The sequence below is a fragment of the Sesamum indicum genome, linkage group LG2, assembly GCF_026168435.1.
Source record: "Sesamum indicum cultivar Baizhima isolate 11 linkage group LG2, ASM2616843v1, whole genome shotgun sequence".
Lineage (NCBI taxonomy): Eukaryota > Viridiplantae > Streptophyta > Magnoliopsida > Lamiales > Pedaliaceae > Sesamum > Sesamum indicum.
In genome coordinates, this window is record NC_142658.1 from 19,132,481 (window position 1) to 19,150,511 (window position 18,031).

Here is an 18,031-nt window from a genome sequence, read left to right on the forward strand (position 1 = left end):
TACATAGTGCATTTAACTCTTTATTATAAATTTTTTCAACTTAGACCATTTAAATCTTTTGTACTTATAATTTTTTCTATTTCACTGAAATATTTGAGAAATTTAAATTTTGAGGACAATATACCAATAATACATACTTAATTCTATTTTTTTTTAAATTTTATATATTATATTTTTTTTATTCCAAAGATAAAGTTTAACAAAATCATTTTGGAGACAATACTGCAATGTAATTTAATTATGCATTAAAATTATAATTATTATTTAAAATGTAAAAAAAATTATTTAACAAATATATATTATATTTTACTAACAAATAAAATACTATATACATACACACATATATATAAATATATATATATTAAAAGATATGATTTGACAATAAATAGTGACTTATGTCTCCCAAATTCCAACATCAAACCTACACCATTTATTTTACGATATTTTATATTATATCAAAACACAAATCCAGGCATATCATCTATCTCAAAATACATACTTACTTATCTCAATTTTTCTCTCTCTATCTCCAAAACACCAAAACAAAAACACTCAAAACATTAATCCAATCAAAACATTAATCCAAACATAATGTAAGCTTTTCCTCCAACTTTTTCCTCTAATTTTTAGGTCGCAATTTACTAGCAGTTTCACACAGCACAAGTGCAAAATCTGCAGATAAACAACATCCTTTATGTCGTGTAAATCACATTGACACCCCCTTAAGGTTAGGTTTAATACAAAATTACTTCTTATTCCTGTAAAATTGTAGGTACATCCTCTCAAACGGTTTTAGTGTAATACACCTTAAGAAGTGTTTCTTTAAATTTTTGTCACTAAATAGGGATGTACTTGCGATAACAACTACATCCTCAAAGGTAAGAAGTGTGTATATCTTCGATATAACGTTGTGAATGTCAATATAATTTACTTTTAGAGTGTCATTTTTGTTTTTTTTTTGGGACAAGACATGCAAAAATATAGAAAAATGATGATTCATCCATATTGATGTGCAAATTAATACAGCTAAAATCAAGTGTGATTGATACATAATTTCCTTTGTCATCATCGTCGTCGTCTTTCTTCCAATCTCTTATTCTATTTCTCTCCATGCACAGAGAGTCTACTACTCACTCACTATCTGCTTCTTGAGTTAGGGTCATGATCGTACCATGATGGACTCGAGGATGGAATCAGTCATCCAACGGTGTTAGCACGACATCCTGAAGAAGCATCAGTTTGGCTTTCCCACCATACTCTTCCGGCAATGCATCTTCACCGACATCCCTCTTGAATTCTCTTGTTTCCTCCTCACTCGTCACGATCACAATCTGGAGCGTAATGTAAAAGACAACTGTAAGGTGTGTCGAGTAATTTTACAAAGACAAAGGAGCTATGTGTAATATGTATAAACCTTGGTGTATATCTTTTTAAGGAAGCATGCATTTCCAGCAGGTACACATGTTTTGATAATAAGATATTGATATATGGTTTTGTACCTTTTCCAAAGTAGCTTTCTCAAGGAAGCGTGAAACGAATCTCCAAACACGCACGAAAAAACCGGGCATGTGTAGCAGGTAACACTTGGCTAAGCGCTCTGGGTAATATGCCTATGGCAACAAGAACGTTCAATGTGAAATACTCGGTTATGAGCAGGCATCAGTACGCTAGCAGTTCAATGGAAAACCCTCAAATGGTTGTAGGGAATGAGCATCGGCACAAGAGGAGTATATGTGTAGGTTTAGTAAATATTTTTGAAAGAAAACTTACTTGCAAGAACTGAAAACCAGTGATTAGACCTCGGGCATCGACGTTTTTGTAGGACAGTTGTTGCAGATCAAGAATGCCAATCAACTTCTCGTTGCCTATTTCCTTGCCTCTAAAACCACTGAAATCAGCAGCCACGACTACAGGTCAGAGCAGAAACTCATTTTGCAGAGATACAACTCACTTGGAAATAAGATGCGTATCATGATTGGGTTGCCTTGAAATACTACTCGAATATACATTTTGAATAGCACAAGGATTTCATACTTAAGTAATGACACCTTAAGTTTCTTAGCAGAAATGGAGCTATGCTTTCTTATCGATATCTTGCTTATGTTTCTGAGCGTATTATCTACATACCATGGCAGATATCAGTGCGTTACGGGAGAGGACCTGTTCTTGTGACTATACCTAGAATGAGAGTTGTATTATATGCGCGGGATATTAAACTTACTAGCCTATGGAGCATCACAAAATTATTAAAAAGAAAATATCAATCCAAAGAACTGTGATTCAGATATCATAAACAAAACATAGACAGCTGCAAAGCATTAAAACAAGCAAGTAGCCTAGAACATTCAACTTTCCTACTCAAGTCAAGAGTTGCTCCTTCTCGGGTTCACCTTTTTTCGTGGAAAAAATACAATCACCACAGTAAATACAGTTGGCTTTGCCAATTTCTTGTCATAGTCATTTTGTTTCTTGAAGCACAGTTCTTAGGCCAAAATAACAAGAATCTCAAAGTTGACAATCCCTTATCAATTCAACCACCATATCTGCAACTTAATCACCACAGAGTTAACAGAAATCTCTACCTTGCAATGGTTTTGTCCAGTATATATACCACAAATTCTGCATCACAAGAAAAGCTTAGAATCAGAAAGCAAAGTGTTCAACGTAACTCTTCGAAACAGAAAATTCAAGAAGTTTCTAGATGTAACTCATATCCACAGCCATGATTATAGATTGTTTTTTTGTCTGTTCCACCAACTTAGTCTTACCGTAATTCAGCATCCAAATCTTACTAACTACAATCAATTTCGCCAGAGTTACTTTTTGTGGAAAAACACCAATTTTCCTAGGCTGCAGGCACATATGTATACTGTTGAAAAAAAGACGTCCCATGTGCATCCAAAACTAAAGATGAAATGTATTAGCAGTATATGTTAAGCTTCTTGTGTCTCTTTGCACAATTTCATTTCAGGAAAACATAACAATAGGCCTCCCAACCTCATAATTACCGTCTATTCTATGCTATATTTCATCACTCACCGTTGGTGGGGTAAAGATCTTCAGCAAATTATCAGGATTATATCACCTTTACTGTTCCAAATATACGGCATATACTATGAACTACAAGCATAATGATATCTGCATACGTCGACATATTGACATAAAAACGAATGATAAACTATAAACCAGCATTCGAACTTAATCACTTACATTAAGAGGAGAAGTAAGTATACCCAAAACTCTAAAAGGTGGAATATGAAAAGAATCCAAAAGCTCATTAAAATACAAGCAGTAGGTAGTAGAGATTGCCTAACCATGGAGGGGCCGTCATAATTGGACTGATCATCCAATGGTCCCATGACAGAAAAGTCAATACAGAAACAATTAGCAAACTTCTGATTATCAAAATCAAAGAACTTCACTTTCTGTATATGGACGCCATCATTATCTAATTTGCATGAACCCATCCACACAACGACAAAAGGATAAGAAAGGCAACATTCTGCACCGCAGGCATCAAATCTTTATGAACTAAACCACAAAACAACCATTCCAACTAATGAACAATCACACATTATAACCTAAAGAAACATGAAGTAAACAACTACAACAAACCCCAAAATGAAAACATTTTTACTCTTGAATTGAAGCTGATCCTTGGCTGGAAAATGCTTGTTCACTTTGACTAACATCACTGGGAACCCTTTTCTTGATGGGCCCTGCAAATAGATTTTCTCTGCACTTAATTCATCTGGAATTTCAGATTCAGCGATGTAATTAAGGGGCACAAAACTAGCCCTCCATTTCTGCCACTGCACAAACATTTTTGCTGCCTTCTCTATGTCCATTGATCTTGCAATCAAGAATCTCATCAGCGTAAGGTCTCCACACCTCTGCAAGACAAAAGATAAGAGCCGTATTCTCATCAAAGAACTAAACTTTCCTATAAAAAACGCACACTAGTACAAATGTGAGCAAAGATTGATACAGAAAAGGTGATAAAACTTACCTCAGTGGAACCACCAAGCTTCTGAACTGATTCCCTCAACTGGGCTACTGCCAATTCTTGATTCTGGTCCATTTCCGGAAGGATTTGATTCTGAGCCCAAAAAGAGGGGAGTGAAGAAAGAGAGGAGGAGAGAAGTCTAAAAGACTGGTAGTGTTTGACAAAGAGAAAGGCAGCATAAGTTAATCACAAGTTTCCTCACAATGTTACTGGGAATATGGTGATCGGTGAGCTTTGAATAAGACAAGATGAAGATAGGGAACAGCTTTTGGCCTTCTTAACAAACTTTTTCTAGCATAATTGTTAGACTTAAATCCCTTTGGTCTAGTGGGAGTTGGATGTACCTATCTGAGTAAATGCAACTGACCGCTGTCTACTACAGTGTTTGTCAAGTAGTGTTTTTGAAAACTTGTTCATAATGTTTGGATTCATTTTACGAGTGTTTTGTTATATTTTGTTGAGATAGAGAGAAAAATAAAAATAAATAAGTGTGTGTTAGAGATAGTATGTATATTTGAATTTGTTTAGAGATAATTTAAAATAAGTATGGTATATTTAATGTTGTGTTTTGGGAGACAAAAATTACTATTCATTGTTAAATTATATTTTTTTTATATATATATTTATATATATATGCATGTATTTGTGCTAAAACAGTTTAAAACACCTAAATAAGGTATTTTTGAATGATGACAAACATTGAGTATGTTTTGACTTGTCTCGAAAATAAGTTAGAAATGAAAACAAACATAGCAGTTGTTTCATAAATGGAAATATATTCGGATTATTACGTTTTACAGTAAGTTTGTTATGACAAGAAATATATTTGTATTTGTAATATTTGTGATATATATATATATATATATTAGAAAAAATGAGATAAAATAAAAATGTGTTTGGATGAGATATTTTTGTATTAAAAACCGGGATAGTAAAAACAATTTCTTGTATGAAAAAAATGTGATGCAATAAAATGCGTAGACTTCTCTTAAATGCTCTGAGTAGGTTTGGGTTTGAGTGAAGAGCGTTAAAAGAAAGCTGAGCTGTATGGTTTTATGAGTGAATTATGAAGCTATGGAGATAAGGGAAATATCAAGAAACTAGGACGCTACAAACAGTAGCCTGCCAATTCTTTGAAAACTCATAAGCTCACATCACCATCTCATTTAACTATTAGATATAAAAGATCAACTCAATACTTTATTCATTTCTTGCACATATAAGAATACTTTTTTGTCAAAATTTAGATTGAAAAGTATGATTAATGAATTTATTAAATTTAATAGAAAGTGATATCATGAACTAAGACTCAAATTGATTTACTATTAAGTTTAAGAACCCTTTCTTCTTATATATATTCATTAATTGACTTTTTATATATTAAATTTAAGAATAATCACATTTACGCTCTTATTTATGATTTATTTACACTCTTTTTTTTTACATAATTACATAAACCATGCATAACAATAAAATAATAAGGATAGTTTATACAATAATATTAATATTTTTTAAAGGGTGTATATATACTTTTTCAAAAAAAGTTAAATAATTTATATAAATAACGTTGATGTTATATATATATATATATATAATTTTTCAAAAGGTAATAATAGTTTGTTAAGTGAGGACGCGTAAATGTAATTACCGCAGCTCAGCTACCATCCTAAATTCGTCCCCAATTGAACAATTTTTTTCAACCAACAAAGTTTGGAAGAAAGTAGCACTTGTAAGTGTGACATGAATGCATTTTTGATTGCACAAGAATTGCCTACACAACACCTCAAGTCAATTTCCACAATCAAAGACACCATTCCTTCATCACAGCGCCCAATCAACCGAACAAGCAAAGCTATCTTCTGTCAGAAATCACCAAGACTTCTTGTTCTGATATACAGCAAATCTCACATCACAACTTGAATTCAATGTGCTATAGAAAAGGGCCGCAACTCTTGCACCGCCTATCAAAATGCATAGGCTATTACGACTCCCACTCTAGGATACCACCAGCGTGTGTGCTCGACACATCAACAGCCTTCAGTAACTATATACATGTGCTAGCAACTAAGTGACGAATAAATCAGAATTTTGTGACCAACTGCCCAACAACTACACAATTTCGACGGCAGGCTGCTGTCGAGGTGAATAGTATTACAAGCTATCGAAATCTTCCATATATATAACTTATTGCCTAAAGTCTTACTTGAAGAGCTAGTATTATATCTGCCTGGAAGTTCAGGATACCAGGTTTTGAGGAATAGTCATGATATTGGCATTCCGCTTTCAGTTTACCGATTCACTGGCTTCTGATGAAGTTTGTCTATCCATTCCTTGCAATTTGCAACTGGAAAGACATGAGCACCTGTATCAAGAATCAAATTGAAATGGTTACAAAACCTGAAATCGGATCCACACTAAGCACAGTTGCTTTACTACCCCAGAAGCCTGATACTTAGATATCCAATGAAACCCTATCACTGCTCAAGTAAAAATCAGCTAGTCACATGCATCACAGGCTGCACATCAATGGCATACCCAGAAGCCTTGGTACTTGATGGTAGTATTCTTAAAGTTGAGTTTACTATTTAATCATTTCCAGAAACACAACACATTTACAGACCATTCATATCTTGTAACTAAAGTTCAGCACTATTTGTATCTACTATCTTATTAGTGAATATTCAGGTTTTTTTGGTCTTCAATTACATATGTTTTGGCCGACATCTACGAAGTTGCATTACTAGGAGCTACCCTTTATTTGTAACAAAATGCATATTAATATGATTGTTTATTTCCACATTTTCTTTGTGAGGAGGCTAAAATGAATGCAGAACTCTCACTAGGGCTGAAAACCAATCATGCCAGCTGGCAAGCTTTTCCAGCCAAGTCAAACAAAATTTTACTTGAATTCCACATTCTGAGTTGACAAATCAAGCCAGCTCAATTTATTCCAAGCCACTATGAAGCCTAATATTCTTGTTCAATCAGCCAGCTACTTTCAACTTCTCAGTAATTTTTAATATTATGATTTTGTTTGGGAAGATGCATTATTTTGCCTAGTAAGATGACCTCCTTTCACCCTTAATTTTTTTCACAATATCTCAAACTTATCCCTTGGCTAAGCCCAATTCATTTTAGATCTCTTACTGTCTCACAGCCACACTGGATCCACTTCCGAAGTCATACATCTATGCATGCCCACCACTGTAAATATGAAAAAGAGAGTTCTAATGCCTTTCCTCACAGAGAGCAAGCAAAAGAAGACCCAGGTGCGCGTAGTATTTTTTATACAATTCCCATATGATCTTATCAGAGTTGTAGTTGGGAAATAACCTTCTAACACAAATGCATTTGGTGGAATTGGTAACCAAAGCTAAGTGGTGTTAGGCAATTCTGTGGCCCAAAAAGTGCAGTAACTGTATCATAATGCCAGCTGGATGAGGATGAACTCAAGAAAAAACTACTTTTGTTAGTTTTATGTACAGAGATAAATTTTGATAGAATGTTGTCAAGAGCAAGATATTGCAATTGATGAGACTCCAATTTCAGGTAGGTTTCACGAAGAGCTTCATAGGCTCAATTGCTCCACTAGGTTAGGATAGGATTGTTTGCGCCTATACTAACATGGACAGCCAGACCCAAAATTATTAATCTCAGAAGTATAAACCATTACTCTTATGCTTGGCTTTTCAGGGTAAGTAATACGTAACCATGATATGGAACCTTTCGACTTCCTGATTGGTGATTTATAGAATCAATGTAGGATCCGTGACAATCGAAACTAAGAGCCAATTGCATGCTGTGTTCTCACTAACAGCAAACCACCAAAACAAGCCCATGATGCCATGATGCAGCCAACTAGTCTTATATTTTAGAGTTGCTCTAGGATAATATGAAAGACTACCTTCAAAATGTACTAGATAATTTAGTGCTTCATAAATCTGGATAGAAAGCGAGACAAAATATAAATAGAAAATTTTACCTAGTCAGAGCAAACATTCATTAGATCATTTGGGGGAAGGTCTGCCGCACTGGGATGCCCACTCTTACATTTTCTGTTAAATCATTTGGCTCCTGCTTCACTTTGTTACCATTATTCTCAGCATATAGTTTCACTTGACCTATGTTGCTCAATGGCAACTCGTGTTCATCCACAGCAAAACGGCTAGGTATGGATGGTCCTTTACCAACATATACAGGATTTCTAGTTGATACTTGCACCAGGTCTGGTTTCCCACTGTGAGAACTTTGCACACGGTTCATGCTAGGAACCTGCATGACAACACTGATTGTAGAGGGCGAGCTTGGAACTCGTTGGCAAGCACTGTCTTGTATATTTTTTGAGCATGATGATGCAGATGAAACAGAACCTGCAGTGCCAAACTCAGAATGCATGGGCACTGGTTTACATTCTACTTCCATGTTTTGCCCAGAACCTGATGAATTATTTGATTGAAGTAAGGGATTGTTGTAATCCATTGCAAGATTTCTAAAGCCACAGTTCTGATTGACAGAAACAGGACTATTTCCTGTTTGAAAATTGGGTGAAGACTGAGATGGAACCACCAAGCAAGAAGGCTGCACATTAATTGAACGACTTGGTTCTGGTATTACAGATTGTTTCTGCTGTTGTTGCTGTATGAAACTTATCAACATATTACTGTTTGTTTCAACTACAGTGCCAAAATTGCAGGCCGGTACCATATCACCAAGGTTCTTTGATGACCAGGCTTCAAATTCTGAGAGACCATCCTCATTGGACATGACAGGCTGAGAAGTTTGTTTAGCAATGTTGGATGAGCATTTAATCAGAGGTTGACCATAAGCAACATTCTGATCCACAGGAACACATTTAGATCCCTGAATAGATGAATGCAATAGAGTTCTCTGATCAAGTGCTGGCAAAACTAAGTTTCCTGGAGGTCGAGATAAAAGCTCAGCATGTAGAGCTGCCAAAGTTTGTGGGGGAAGTTGGCCAGAAGCTGCCAATGCTTGAATGTCAAATCTTCCCAGGGAAGCTAATTTGATATTCTGCTCCACTGGTCCACAATAAGTAGAAGGAAGGCCACCCTGTTGTTGAGCTACCCCACTCAACCTCTTTAGGTACAGTCTAAACTTCTGCATATTGACATAATAATCAGTAAGAAATGAGATAAGGACAAAGAAGAGTTAGACGACAGAAACATACATCACTAAGAGCACAAATCATCCAGACAGACAGAACTTCAAGCACCCACATGAAAAGCCGTACCTCATGTGGTAAAACGACCCATGAATAATTAGTTTGACAGTAAGTGTTAGTTACCCATACAGACAAAGTTGTCAAATATATTATCTAACTTATGATCTAGATATCTGATGGTGATACAGGATATAGAACTTATGCAAACAGAATTCAATGTTTCGATGCTCCAGAACCAATATCCTTTTCCTAGTTCATGCACTTGGTTTGATGAAGGATGTGCATCATGAGAGGAAGAAATTGAACAGAAGACCATGTCATGTTGCTCACACTAGAACTGTATCTTATCATTCTTGGGTCTCTGTATTGTTTAGCTTATCCTTTCCAACCTCAGGTGTAACAGGAAATAAAAAGTTGAAGATTAATAAACCTCGATGCAATACGTAAAAAACAAGAAAGTTGAACGAACTTGATGTGTTTATTTGGAAGTATCAAATTCACAGGAGACCAATTGTTAGCAGAAAAATAATAAATCCAAGAGCACAACTTTTACATGCAGAATAGTATATATATTATCTTACATGGTCTAACCGAAGAATAAGTATTCATTATTAACGAATAGCCTTTTGCAGTACATTTTACTGGAAAGGAGATAAAGAATAGGTCATCCATTAGCGATAAACAGAAATGTTTTCTGGGCAACAGTTATGCAAAATACAACTAAAACTCGGGGCGTTTTTTCTGATTTGACCAGAAGACCAAAATTACAATGTTATCCATGAAAAGGATTACTTGTTCCCATATGACCTTTGTCAATGTGCCTTTGTAAAATTGGCTATTTATTCTCTTTGAAGATGAAAATGGATCGCAATATCATTGACTCTAAACTCAGTCTTCACCTATATTGCAATCCCTCTATTTCTACAATTTGTATTAAAAGAGAGCACATAAAAGGCAGAAATATACAATTGAAAGACTAAATGTTGGGAAGAGATATAATACCTGCAAGTGACTAGCCACATTCTCCCTTGTTAATCCCGGAACATTCATCAATTCAAGAATCCGCTTAGGTACAGCCTCTGAGAGAATCAAGAACAAGAAACCAATGTGTATAATAAATGTAGGGATCAGATAATTTCTAGCAATACAAATCTGGCTCTAGGTAACAAACCAGCAAAGTGTGTAAGTACATACTATCAATCCCAAGTTGATTTACAGCGCTAACAAATTGCTGGTGGAGCTCTACTGACCAGACCACACGAGGCTTCTTTGTTGTGGCAGGGTCATCATTTTCCAGTTCTGTCTCATCTTCATCTTTAGATTCTCTTCTTTTCTTTTGCGTTTTGAGTACCTCATCTGCCCCTTCGTTCACAGACGAAGCATATTCAGCATCATTGATTGCTCGTTTTTGACGATCATGGTCTTCCATACTACCTGAGTAATCATGTTCTTTAATTTCATTCCACTTTTTCCTAACAACATGCTGCCAAATATTTTTCAATTCCTCATCTCTTATAGGCTTAATTAGGTAATCACAGGCTCCATGTCTTATTCCTCTCATGACAAGATTAGTTCTCCCGTCAGCTGACATCACTGCACAACATATGTAATGTTAGCTTATGATAACCAATGTTAAAGCCTTAGCACATGACCCAGCACTCACTTATAACAGGAAGGTCCATTTCCAATCCAACTAGCTCAAGAAGTTTGAAGCCATCCATATCAGGCATGTGAACATCGCTCAGTACTATGTCGAAACAGCCTTTCCTTTCCCGTAATAAGTTCAAAGCAACTGTAGCTTGAGAACAACTCGTAACTGCAAGAATCAGCAGTTTGAAATTAATCCAAGGAAGAGGTCAATTTGACAGAATCCATTCACACAGGAACTAAAGCTTCCACATAGTTAATATATAAATTAAAATGAAAAAGGGGCTGTATAAAGATTAGAAGTAGATCAATAAGTAAAATTCTCTATGACAACTCAGAGGCAGTTGGAGTTTGCCCACAGACGAAGGAGGCCAAATGAGACACTCCCTCTCTTGGTTTGTTTATAATAACAGGGAAGAAAAGATAGTTTCCAAGAGGGGCAATGAGTGGGGGGCATTAAGAGAAAGGCTTCAGTGATGGCAACAAGGAGGAGCCGTGGTATATCGTGAAGGAAGGCTGTAGAGGCTGGTGTTTGAGTGCAGAAAGTGCTAGGACCAGATTCTGGTGGTGAGGAGGTGGAGAACAGAAGTGAACAGGTTTGTAAAGAATTTTGAGAACTTGGAAGAGGGAAAAGGCAACAAAACAGAAAAGGGGCTGCTGATTGGAATAGGGACCTGTAAGCGGTTTTCATCTGGCTCTCAATTAAGGGGGTTGGTTGTGTTAATGGGACAGAATTGTGCTGGCAAGGCCCAAAGCAAGAGTTGCAATGGAAGTGGGGAGTGGGATTTATATAGAGGGTAGGAGGATATAGTGAAAGATCAATGGGAGGTGAGAGTGGTGATGAATGAGGTGGCTGGGAAGCTATTGGGACTTTGGAGCGAAAAAGGGAGTAGACAACAGTTCTTCATGCCATTTCTAACATGGTCGAGGGTGGTTTTGATACATCGAATTGTTCATTCCTAGGACAAGAGGAGTTGGAAACTGCGCGGAGCATGACGGAGGGGACAAGCTAATGGATTCTTGGAAATTGGATAACCAGAGAAGCGGATGATCTTGGGAACGAGCCATATAAAACATGGGCTTGAAAATGAACCTAAGAAAGTTGATCTCATAACTCTCCTAATCCACTACAACCAAGTCCACTTTGCAGTCTATGAAACCTAGCATTTGAACTGAGTCCTAGCAAAGTATGCAGTAGCACAGATTTTTACTTATCCACAAACACTGAACTGTCATTTTCGAGTTTCGAACCGATAAAACTAGAATAATGATTCATCTCCGACAGAGAAACACAGTTCCGGTCCTCGGAAAACGGCGTAAAATAACAACTGTCGAAAAACAATGAGCATCACTCAACACTACTACATCCAAGACAAAAACAACAATTCAGCAGGCACAAAAAATTTAATAAATAAACAGACACACAACCACTAACCCTTATACATGCACTTTCGAAGCATTTGCTCCAGAACACGCAGGCAGATGACGTCATCGTCCACCACTAAAACCCTCAGCCCCACCGGAAACTGCTCCGGCACCGGAGCCACATCCGACATGCCGCCACTCGTGCACGCCATTTGAGCCCTAACTCCACGCAGTATGAACGTAAAAATACACACACAATTGGGACCAAGGAAAAGAAGACTCTACCTCTGCAGCAGAATTTCACCGCAGTGGATAGTTAGCTGCCCAGTTGCACAAGTATAACTAGCGGCGGCGATCGAGCGGAGAGAAATGAGGGGTATGAGGAAGAGATCTGAGGTGAAAGGAGAAAAGGCAATGATTGAGGAGAGGTTGGGGAGGAGGGAGAAGTAGAGTGAGGGAGGGAGGGAGGGATTGATAATTCATGGATTTAGGAATGATTTAAATATGGAAAGGATAACGCGGAAGACAGAGGAGGAAACTGCATTAAAGTTGTCCGTATTTGCTACTACTTCTATACAATCTTTGTACGTATCTTGCTTCCTACTTTTCCCATCACCACATCTATTCAAACTATATATATATATTAAAGCTTTGTGTGCGTACGCTTCAATAAATAAATTGAAAAGGAGTGGTTTTAATCAACTTTTGATTTTTTAATTACTGAAATTGATATTTTAGAGATGACTGTGGATTTTGCTATATGAATGGGTAAAATATACCACAAAATCTTGCTGAAACAATACCTATATGTCGAAAAATTGTTAAAATCGTATCGAAAAATCCCAATAACAATCCTTTGATGCCTAAATAGATAGATCATAAGAATTATTCGAAAATATACGACCGTAATGTAAATCGCCCGACAAAAGTGTAAAACGTCAAAAAACTTAATTTGGATGGCCCAGTTTGGGGCCATGTATGTACTAGTTCAACCTTATCTTGCCCAAATTCTAATGCTAACATGTAACCCTCCATACACACACACTTGACCCTTATCTTCATTCCTAGCATCCCCATGTTAAAGCACTTGCCAAAATGGACTTCAAATCCCTTAACGTTCCTTCTTCCCACCCCATTTCTTTCTTGCAGCCCATCGGGCCATGCCGCCGTCGCCTGTTGTCCTCCGTCCGTCGGCCGTCTACAGTTCAAGCTTGAACGAGCCTCTCGAACGCCTAGTCGTGCTAGACGGAGAGTGATATACGATGAGGAGGAGGAGGAGGAGGATGAAGAGTATGGGTACAATGAAGAGATAGCAATGCTGGAAATGTATACTCAATCCATGAAAGATGAGATTCTTTTGGTACAGACTTGGGTGGATGAGGAACAAGTTGAAGTTCTCATCTTCAAGGTACATTACCTTAACTTTGTTTTTTTATAACTTATAGGGATAACTGTATTTGCACCCTCACATATATGGTGTGTTTATACAAATTATTTATATTTTTTTTACAATTATATATACATATCAGAATTGTCAACATCATTTACACAAATAACTCTTATATTTTAAAAAATTACACATACACCCTTTAAAAATATCAATATTACTATATAAACTACCGATGTTTTCTTGTTGTCATGGACAATTTTTATAATTATGCAAAAAACAGGAATGGTTTGTATAAATAAACTATAAGCCAGAAAGTGTAAGTGTAATTATCCCTAACTTGTATGTAATTAGCTTAAGAGGGTAGTTTGGTAATCTTATAAGCTCTTTAAAGCATCTCATAAGACGTTACCAAGAATTTTATTATTATTTTTTAATATATAAAAAGTCCTTAATTATAAACTCCAAAAATAAGATATTAAGAGTTTACAAGCTATTGTTTTTTTAAATATTCATTTTTTGAAAAATCTTAGCAAACTCAATTAAATTAGTTCAAAATTTGTCATTAGTAATATCCTATAAGCTTCATCGTCTTATTTTATTTAAATATTTTAAAAACTTATTAAATAAAATTTAACATTTTATAAACTTTAATAATATTTTATAAAATTATAAGATCTTTTATACAAGTTTAGCCAAACACACTCTAATCTGCAGAAAATTAATGTTGCATAAGAATTATGTACAACATATATTGTATTCCTGCAACGGAATAACATACGATTTTTTTACTGACTTATAGAAAATAAAATTAATTGAATTGAATTCAGTTTTATTATTTATTAACCATAAGATACGCCTAGATTTAATGCACAGATCGAGTCGTTGTATTACTTAATTTATGATATTATATATGTAATAATGTACTTAGGTATTTAAAAATAAATAAATAAATAAACAAAGGTACAACCTTGTTCTTTGTGCAAATAGTACATGAAAGTCTCATTCTCCCAAAGCTGTTGATTTACAAGAAAGTCTCTTTGTGCAGTACATCTTCATTGTTTTGGAGAATGTTTGTCTGGTAATGTGCAAACTTCTAAACCTATCTCATAAAATATTCGAAACAAAATTATTATTAAAAAAATCATAAAATCTACGAGTTATAATTTTATTTTTATCAATAACGTTTCGAATCTTAATTCACTATAAAAAAAAATTAATTATTCTCTACACTGTAAAATTACTACAGTTTTAAAACAACAGTAAATTAATACTATATACGACGGTCAGATAAAATTAATGTAAAAACCTAAATTTTAACCATTGTTAATCAATATTCGTTATGATTTTCATTTATGGCCAGAATATCTGACACTATTGAAAAGATTATAACAAATATTTTAGCATTATTTGCAGAAACAACGATTAACAGCCACAATTTATCTAGTATTTTTGAATCATCGAAAAAGAAAACAACACTGTTTCAGAATTTGATCGGAATTTTATAAATTACAAGACGTAAAAGTTTATAAAATATTTAAAAATAAACTCGGCCCGAAACACATTTTTTTAAATTTAGTTTTTGTTTCGAATAATAATTTTAATTTTTTGATAAAATCAGGGATTTTCATCGTGCCTGAGTTACAAGACATCTGCAGACCCATCAAGAAGTGTGGTTCCAAGCAAGGCAGTAATCAGGAGCATAGACAGAATTAAGGGCCCTTTTGATCCGTCCAATATTCACTACATTGAGAAAGGACTCACGTTTGATGCATTCAAGACCCGATTCCACCGCCCAAACTAAGTTCATATTGTGGGTGGGAGCGCACTCGATGCGTGTGTATATTTTATATTTTTATTATATTTATTTAAAGATAATTACACGTTCCTTTCATGAGATTTTATGTAATTACATATAGATTTTATGTGATTTGAAAAATTATGTTTAGTACCCTTAAATTTTTCTTCAGTTTAACAAAAGAATTGGTCAGTTAGTCAAAATTAATCGAATTTGCTGATATTAACAAAAAATTGAATTAAAAAATCAATATTTACCCTCAAATGACTTATTAATGATTTATTGCAAGTTAAATAATTTTTTTATGATCAAATCACCCCAATATATATTCACACATTAATGCATATGATACGATGAGTCCTTTTATACAAGTGATGCATGTAAAAATATTAAATAGTATGAATTATATCAAACTTTAATAAATTATATTCAAAATGTTCATATAATCAATAATATATATATATATATATATTTGTATTAACAAGTTGTAAAATATGGCATTTTGAAAAGAAAGAAAAAAAGATGCATTTTATTTTATTTATTTTCAACCTTGTAATAATTATTATTTGATAGAAATGGAGGGATATTTAGAGAAAAAAATCAAGTGAAAAGTGTGAGCAAAGACACCCATGAAGCTTAGCTGAGTTGAAATTCATTTCTGGGTTCGAATTTATTCAACGTGTAAGATGTTACTCTATTTTAATAGTAGGTGTTAATTAGATATAATTATATGATATAATCATTGTAATTGACTTATTCAAAAAATAATAATAATAGTCCATCGATTTCACTTTAAAAAAGTACGAGCGGAAACAAGCTGAATTTTTCGTGCAAATTCAATTACTCACTACCGGACTTCAAATATTTTGAATTTAAAATCCACGTATTTTACATAATTATATTAAGACATATATGGTTCATTTGGTTTGCGTCATTCCATACTTTTATAATTTTTTTAAAAAAATTAAGCAGTCACTCTTTTTTTATTATTATTAAAAAAATATTCCACAAATTTTTTTATTTTAAAAAATGTATTTCAATAAACACACAGAGTTTTTTTTTTCTGTTGTGTATTATTCACAAATTACAACATTAAAAAAGATAAAACCACTGATTATCTATTTGCGTTTTATCATTTATTTATAATAATTTTAATTAAATACCATATTATATTATAATATGAAATATCACACATCACAATACGTCAAATCAAACAATAAATATTGAATAATGAAATCAGTTATTAATTTATTATGATTTTATTTTTCATTTCACCCAATTTTATGGTATTTAATTTTATCACACCAACTAATCGAGACCGTCCATTATAAATAAAAAAATTATTTAATATATTAGAGTTTGGAGTTAAATATTCCTTTATATATTATATTGGTAGAGTAATGTAATACTGAGTTGAGAGGAAGATGGGGGGGGAGGGGGGGGATTGGGGGTCAGATGGGGCCCACGAAGAGGACAGCGAGATTTTGAGAGGGAGAGAAAAATATCTAGATGTGCTTTAAGAGAAGGAGGTGACGTGGATGATCCCGGGTGGCAGGTTCGGTATAGATATTTCATACTTCCCACCCAAATATCCTTCTCCCCATATATCTTCGCCCCTCATTCTTCCTCTTATTAACAGAACTACCCCCACCCCACCCTCTTTTACCCTTTGCTCCAACATCACACATGCTCTTCCTTTTCTTCAATTCATAATATTTTTACTTTTTCTTTGTGTGTGTGTGTGTGTTTTTCAAAGTAAAAATCGTAAACCAATAACACACTTTTTTAATTTATTTTTAATATCAAACCGATAAACGCTTATTTCAGATCATAACAAACCCGCTGTGCTTACTTGTTGAATATTCTTCATCCCACCTCATTTTCTGAAATGCGTTTGTTTATGAAATTTGCTGAGTATACGTCAGAATAAATTCTATTATTTGAAAAGAAAATTCGTATCCCGTCAACTACAATCATAAAAATTTAATTTTACCACGTATTTTTTTTTTATTCTAAAGTAAAATAAAATAAATGGCAAACAAAGAAAGCTACAAGTTACAAGACTCAATGGGAAAAAAAGAGCTTTTGTGCATCAATTTCTGCACATATCATGTTTGGTTATTGTTCATGAATAGAAACTATAAGCTTTTGCTTTTTGAGTTCAGAATTGTCTGTCCCAACTAATGTAAACAACAGAATGAGACATTTCCCCACCATTCCTATTTAACTTCACATCATTTTATGTTCAAATTTAAGGATTTGGACCTAATCATATTATTTTAGGTTGCTTTTCATATTATTTCATTTTCATTTCAAGAAAAGTATTTTTCATGATCTGCATAATATTAATACGTACTGTCATTTTGACGATTTATTTTTATTAAAATTTAACGTCTGAATCTATACTATTTGTCGAAGAAGATTTTTGTTGTGGTTGGTGAAATTTGGGAGTAACGACTTCCTATAATTTTACAATTTCTGTATTATTGCAAGAAAAAAAATATTATTTGAACAATTAAACCCATTTTAAACCATATCATTTAACTTTATCAATCAAGTTGTAGAAAATGCACACGTATGAAATATACTTCCCCAGTTGTATAATACTGAAAATGATTTTATAAATATATATATATATATATCTAA

General features: G+C 34.2%; 3 protein-coding genes across 3 annotated transcripts; 1 reads left to right on the top strand and 2 right to left on the bottom strand.

Annotated features, from left to right (window-relative positions):
- Positions 1–979: 979 nt before the first annotated feature.
- On the bottom strand, positions 980–4,311 carry LOC105156188 (Sec14p-like phosphatidylinositol transfer family protein). The gene is made up of 6 exons (XM_011072256.3): positions 4,010–4,311; positions 3,638–3,893; positions 2,583–2,619; positions 1,771–1,888; positions 1,500–1,610; positions 980–1,331 (listed from the first exon to the last, which is right to left on the bottom strand). The coding sequence occupies exons 1-6, from the start codon at positions 4,079–4,081 to the stop codon at positions 1,194–1,196; spliced, it is 732 nt and encodes a 243-aa protein (XP_011070558.1). The 5' UTR covers positions 4,082–4,311; the 3' UTR covers positions 980–1,193.
- Positions 4,312–5,742: 1,431 nt separating this feature from the next.
- On the bottom strand, positions 5,743–12,711 carry RR14 (response regulator 14). Its single transcript, XM_011072257.3, has 6 exons — positions 12,271–12,711; positions 10,852–11,004; positions 10,383–10,781; positions 10,191–10,267; positions 7,989–9,124; positions 5,743–6,368 (listed from the first exon to the last, which is right to left on the bottom strand). The coding sequence occupies exons 1-5, from the start codon at positions 12,410–12,412 to the stop codon at positions 8,009–8,011; spliced, it is 1,887 nt and encodes a 628-aa protein (XP_011070559.1). The 5' UTR covers positions 12,413–12,711; the 3' UTR covers positions 5,743–6,368; positions 7,989–8,008.
- A 228-nt stretch (positions 12,712–12,939) lies between these two features.
- LOC105156318 (uncharacterized) lies at positions 12,940–15,546 on the top strand. Its single transcript, XM_011072415.3, has 2 exons — positions 12,940–13,608; positions 15,209–15,546. The coding sequence occupies exons 1-2, from the start codon at positions 13,276–13,278 to the stop codon at positions 15,389–15,391; spliced, it is 516 nt and encodes a 171-aa protein (XP_011070717.1). The 5' UTR covers positions 12,940–13,275; the 3' UTR covers positions 15,392–15,546.
- Positions 15,547–18,031: the final 2,485 nt, after the last annotated feature.

Bases quoted from the DNA above. Each gene is read 5' to 3' on its own strand.
- LOC105156318 (XM_011072415.3), top strand. From the start codon at position 13,276: ATGTTAAAGCACTTGCCAAAATGGACTTCAAATCCCTTAACGTTCCTT. The intron at 13,609-15,208 runs GTACATTACCTT...TGATAAAATCAG, and splicing joins TTGAAGTTCTCATCTTCAAG to GGATTTTCATCGTGCCTGAG.
- RR14 (XM_011072257.3), bottom strand. From the start codon at position 12,412: ATGGCGTGCACGAGTGGCGGCATGTCGGATGTGGCTCCGGTGCCGGAG. The intron at 11,005-12,270 runs GTTAGTGGTTGT...TGATTCTTGCAG, and splicing joins TCGAAAGTGCATGTATAAGG to TTACGAGTTGTTCTCAAGCT. The intron at 10,268-10,382 runs GTATGTACTTAC...TGATTCTCTCAG, and splicing joins AAATCAACTTGGGATTGATA to AGGCTGTACCTAAGCGGATT.
- LOC105156188 (XM_011072256.3), bottom strand. From the start codon at position 4,081: ATGGACCAGAATCAAGAATTGGCAGTAGCCCAGTTGAGGGAATCAGTT. The intron at 1,889-2,582 runs GTAGAGATTTCT...TGCTGATTTCAG, and splicing joins CTGGACAAAACCATTGCAAG to TGGTTTTAGAGGCAAGGAAA. The intron at 1,611-1,770 runs GTAAGTTTTCTT...TTGTTGCCATAG, and splicing joins CTGGTTTTCAGTTCTTGCAA to GCATATTACCCAGAGCGCTT.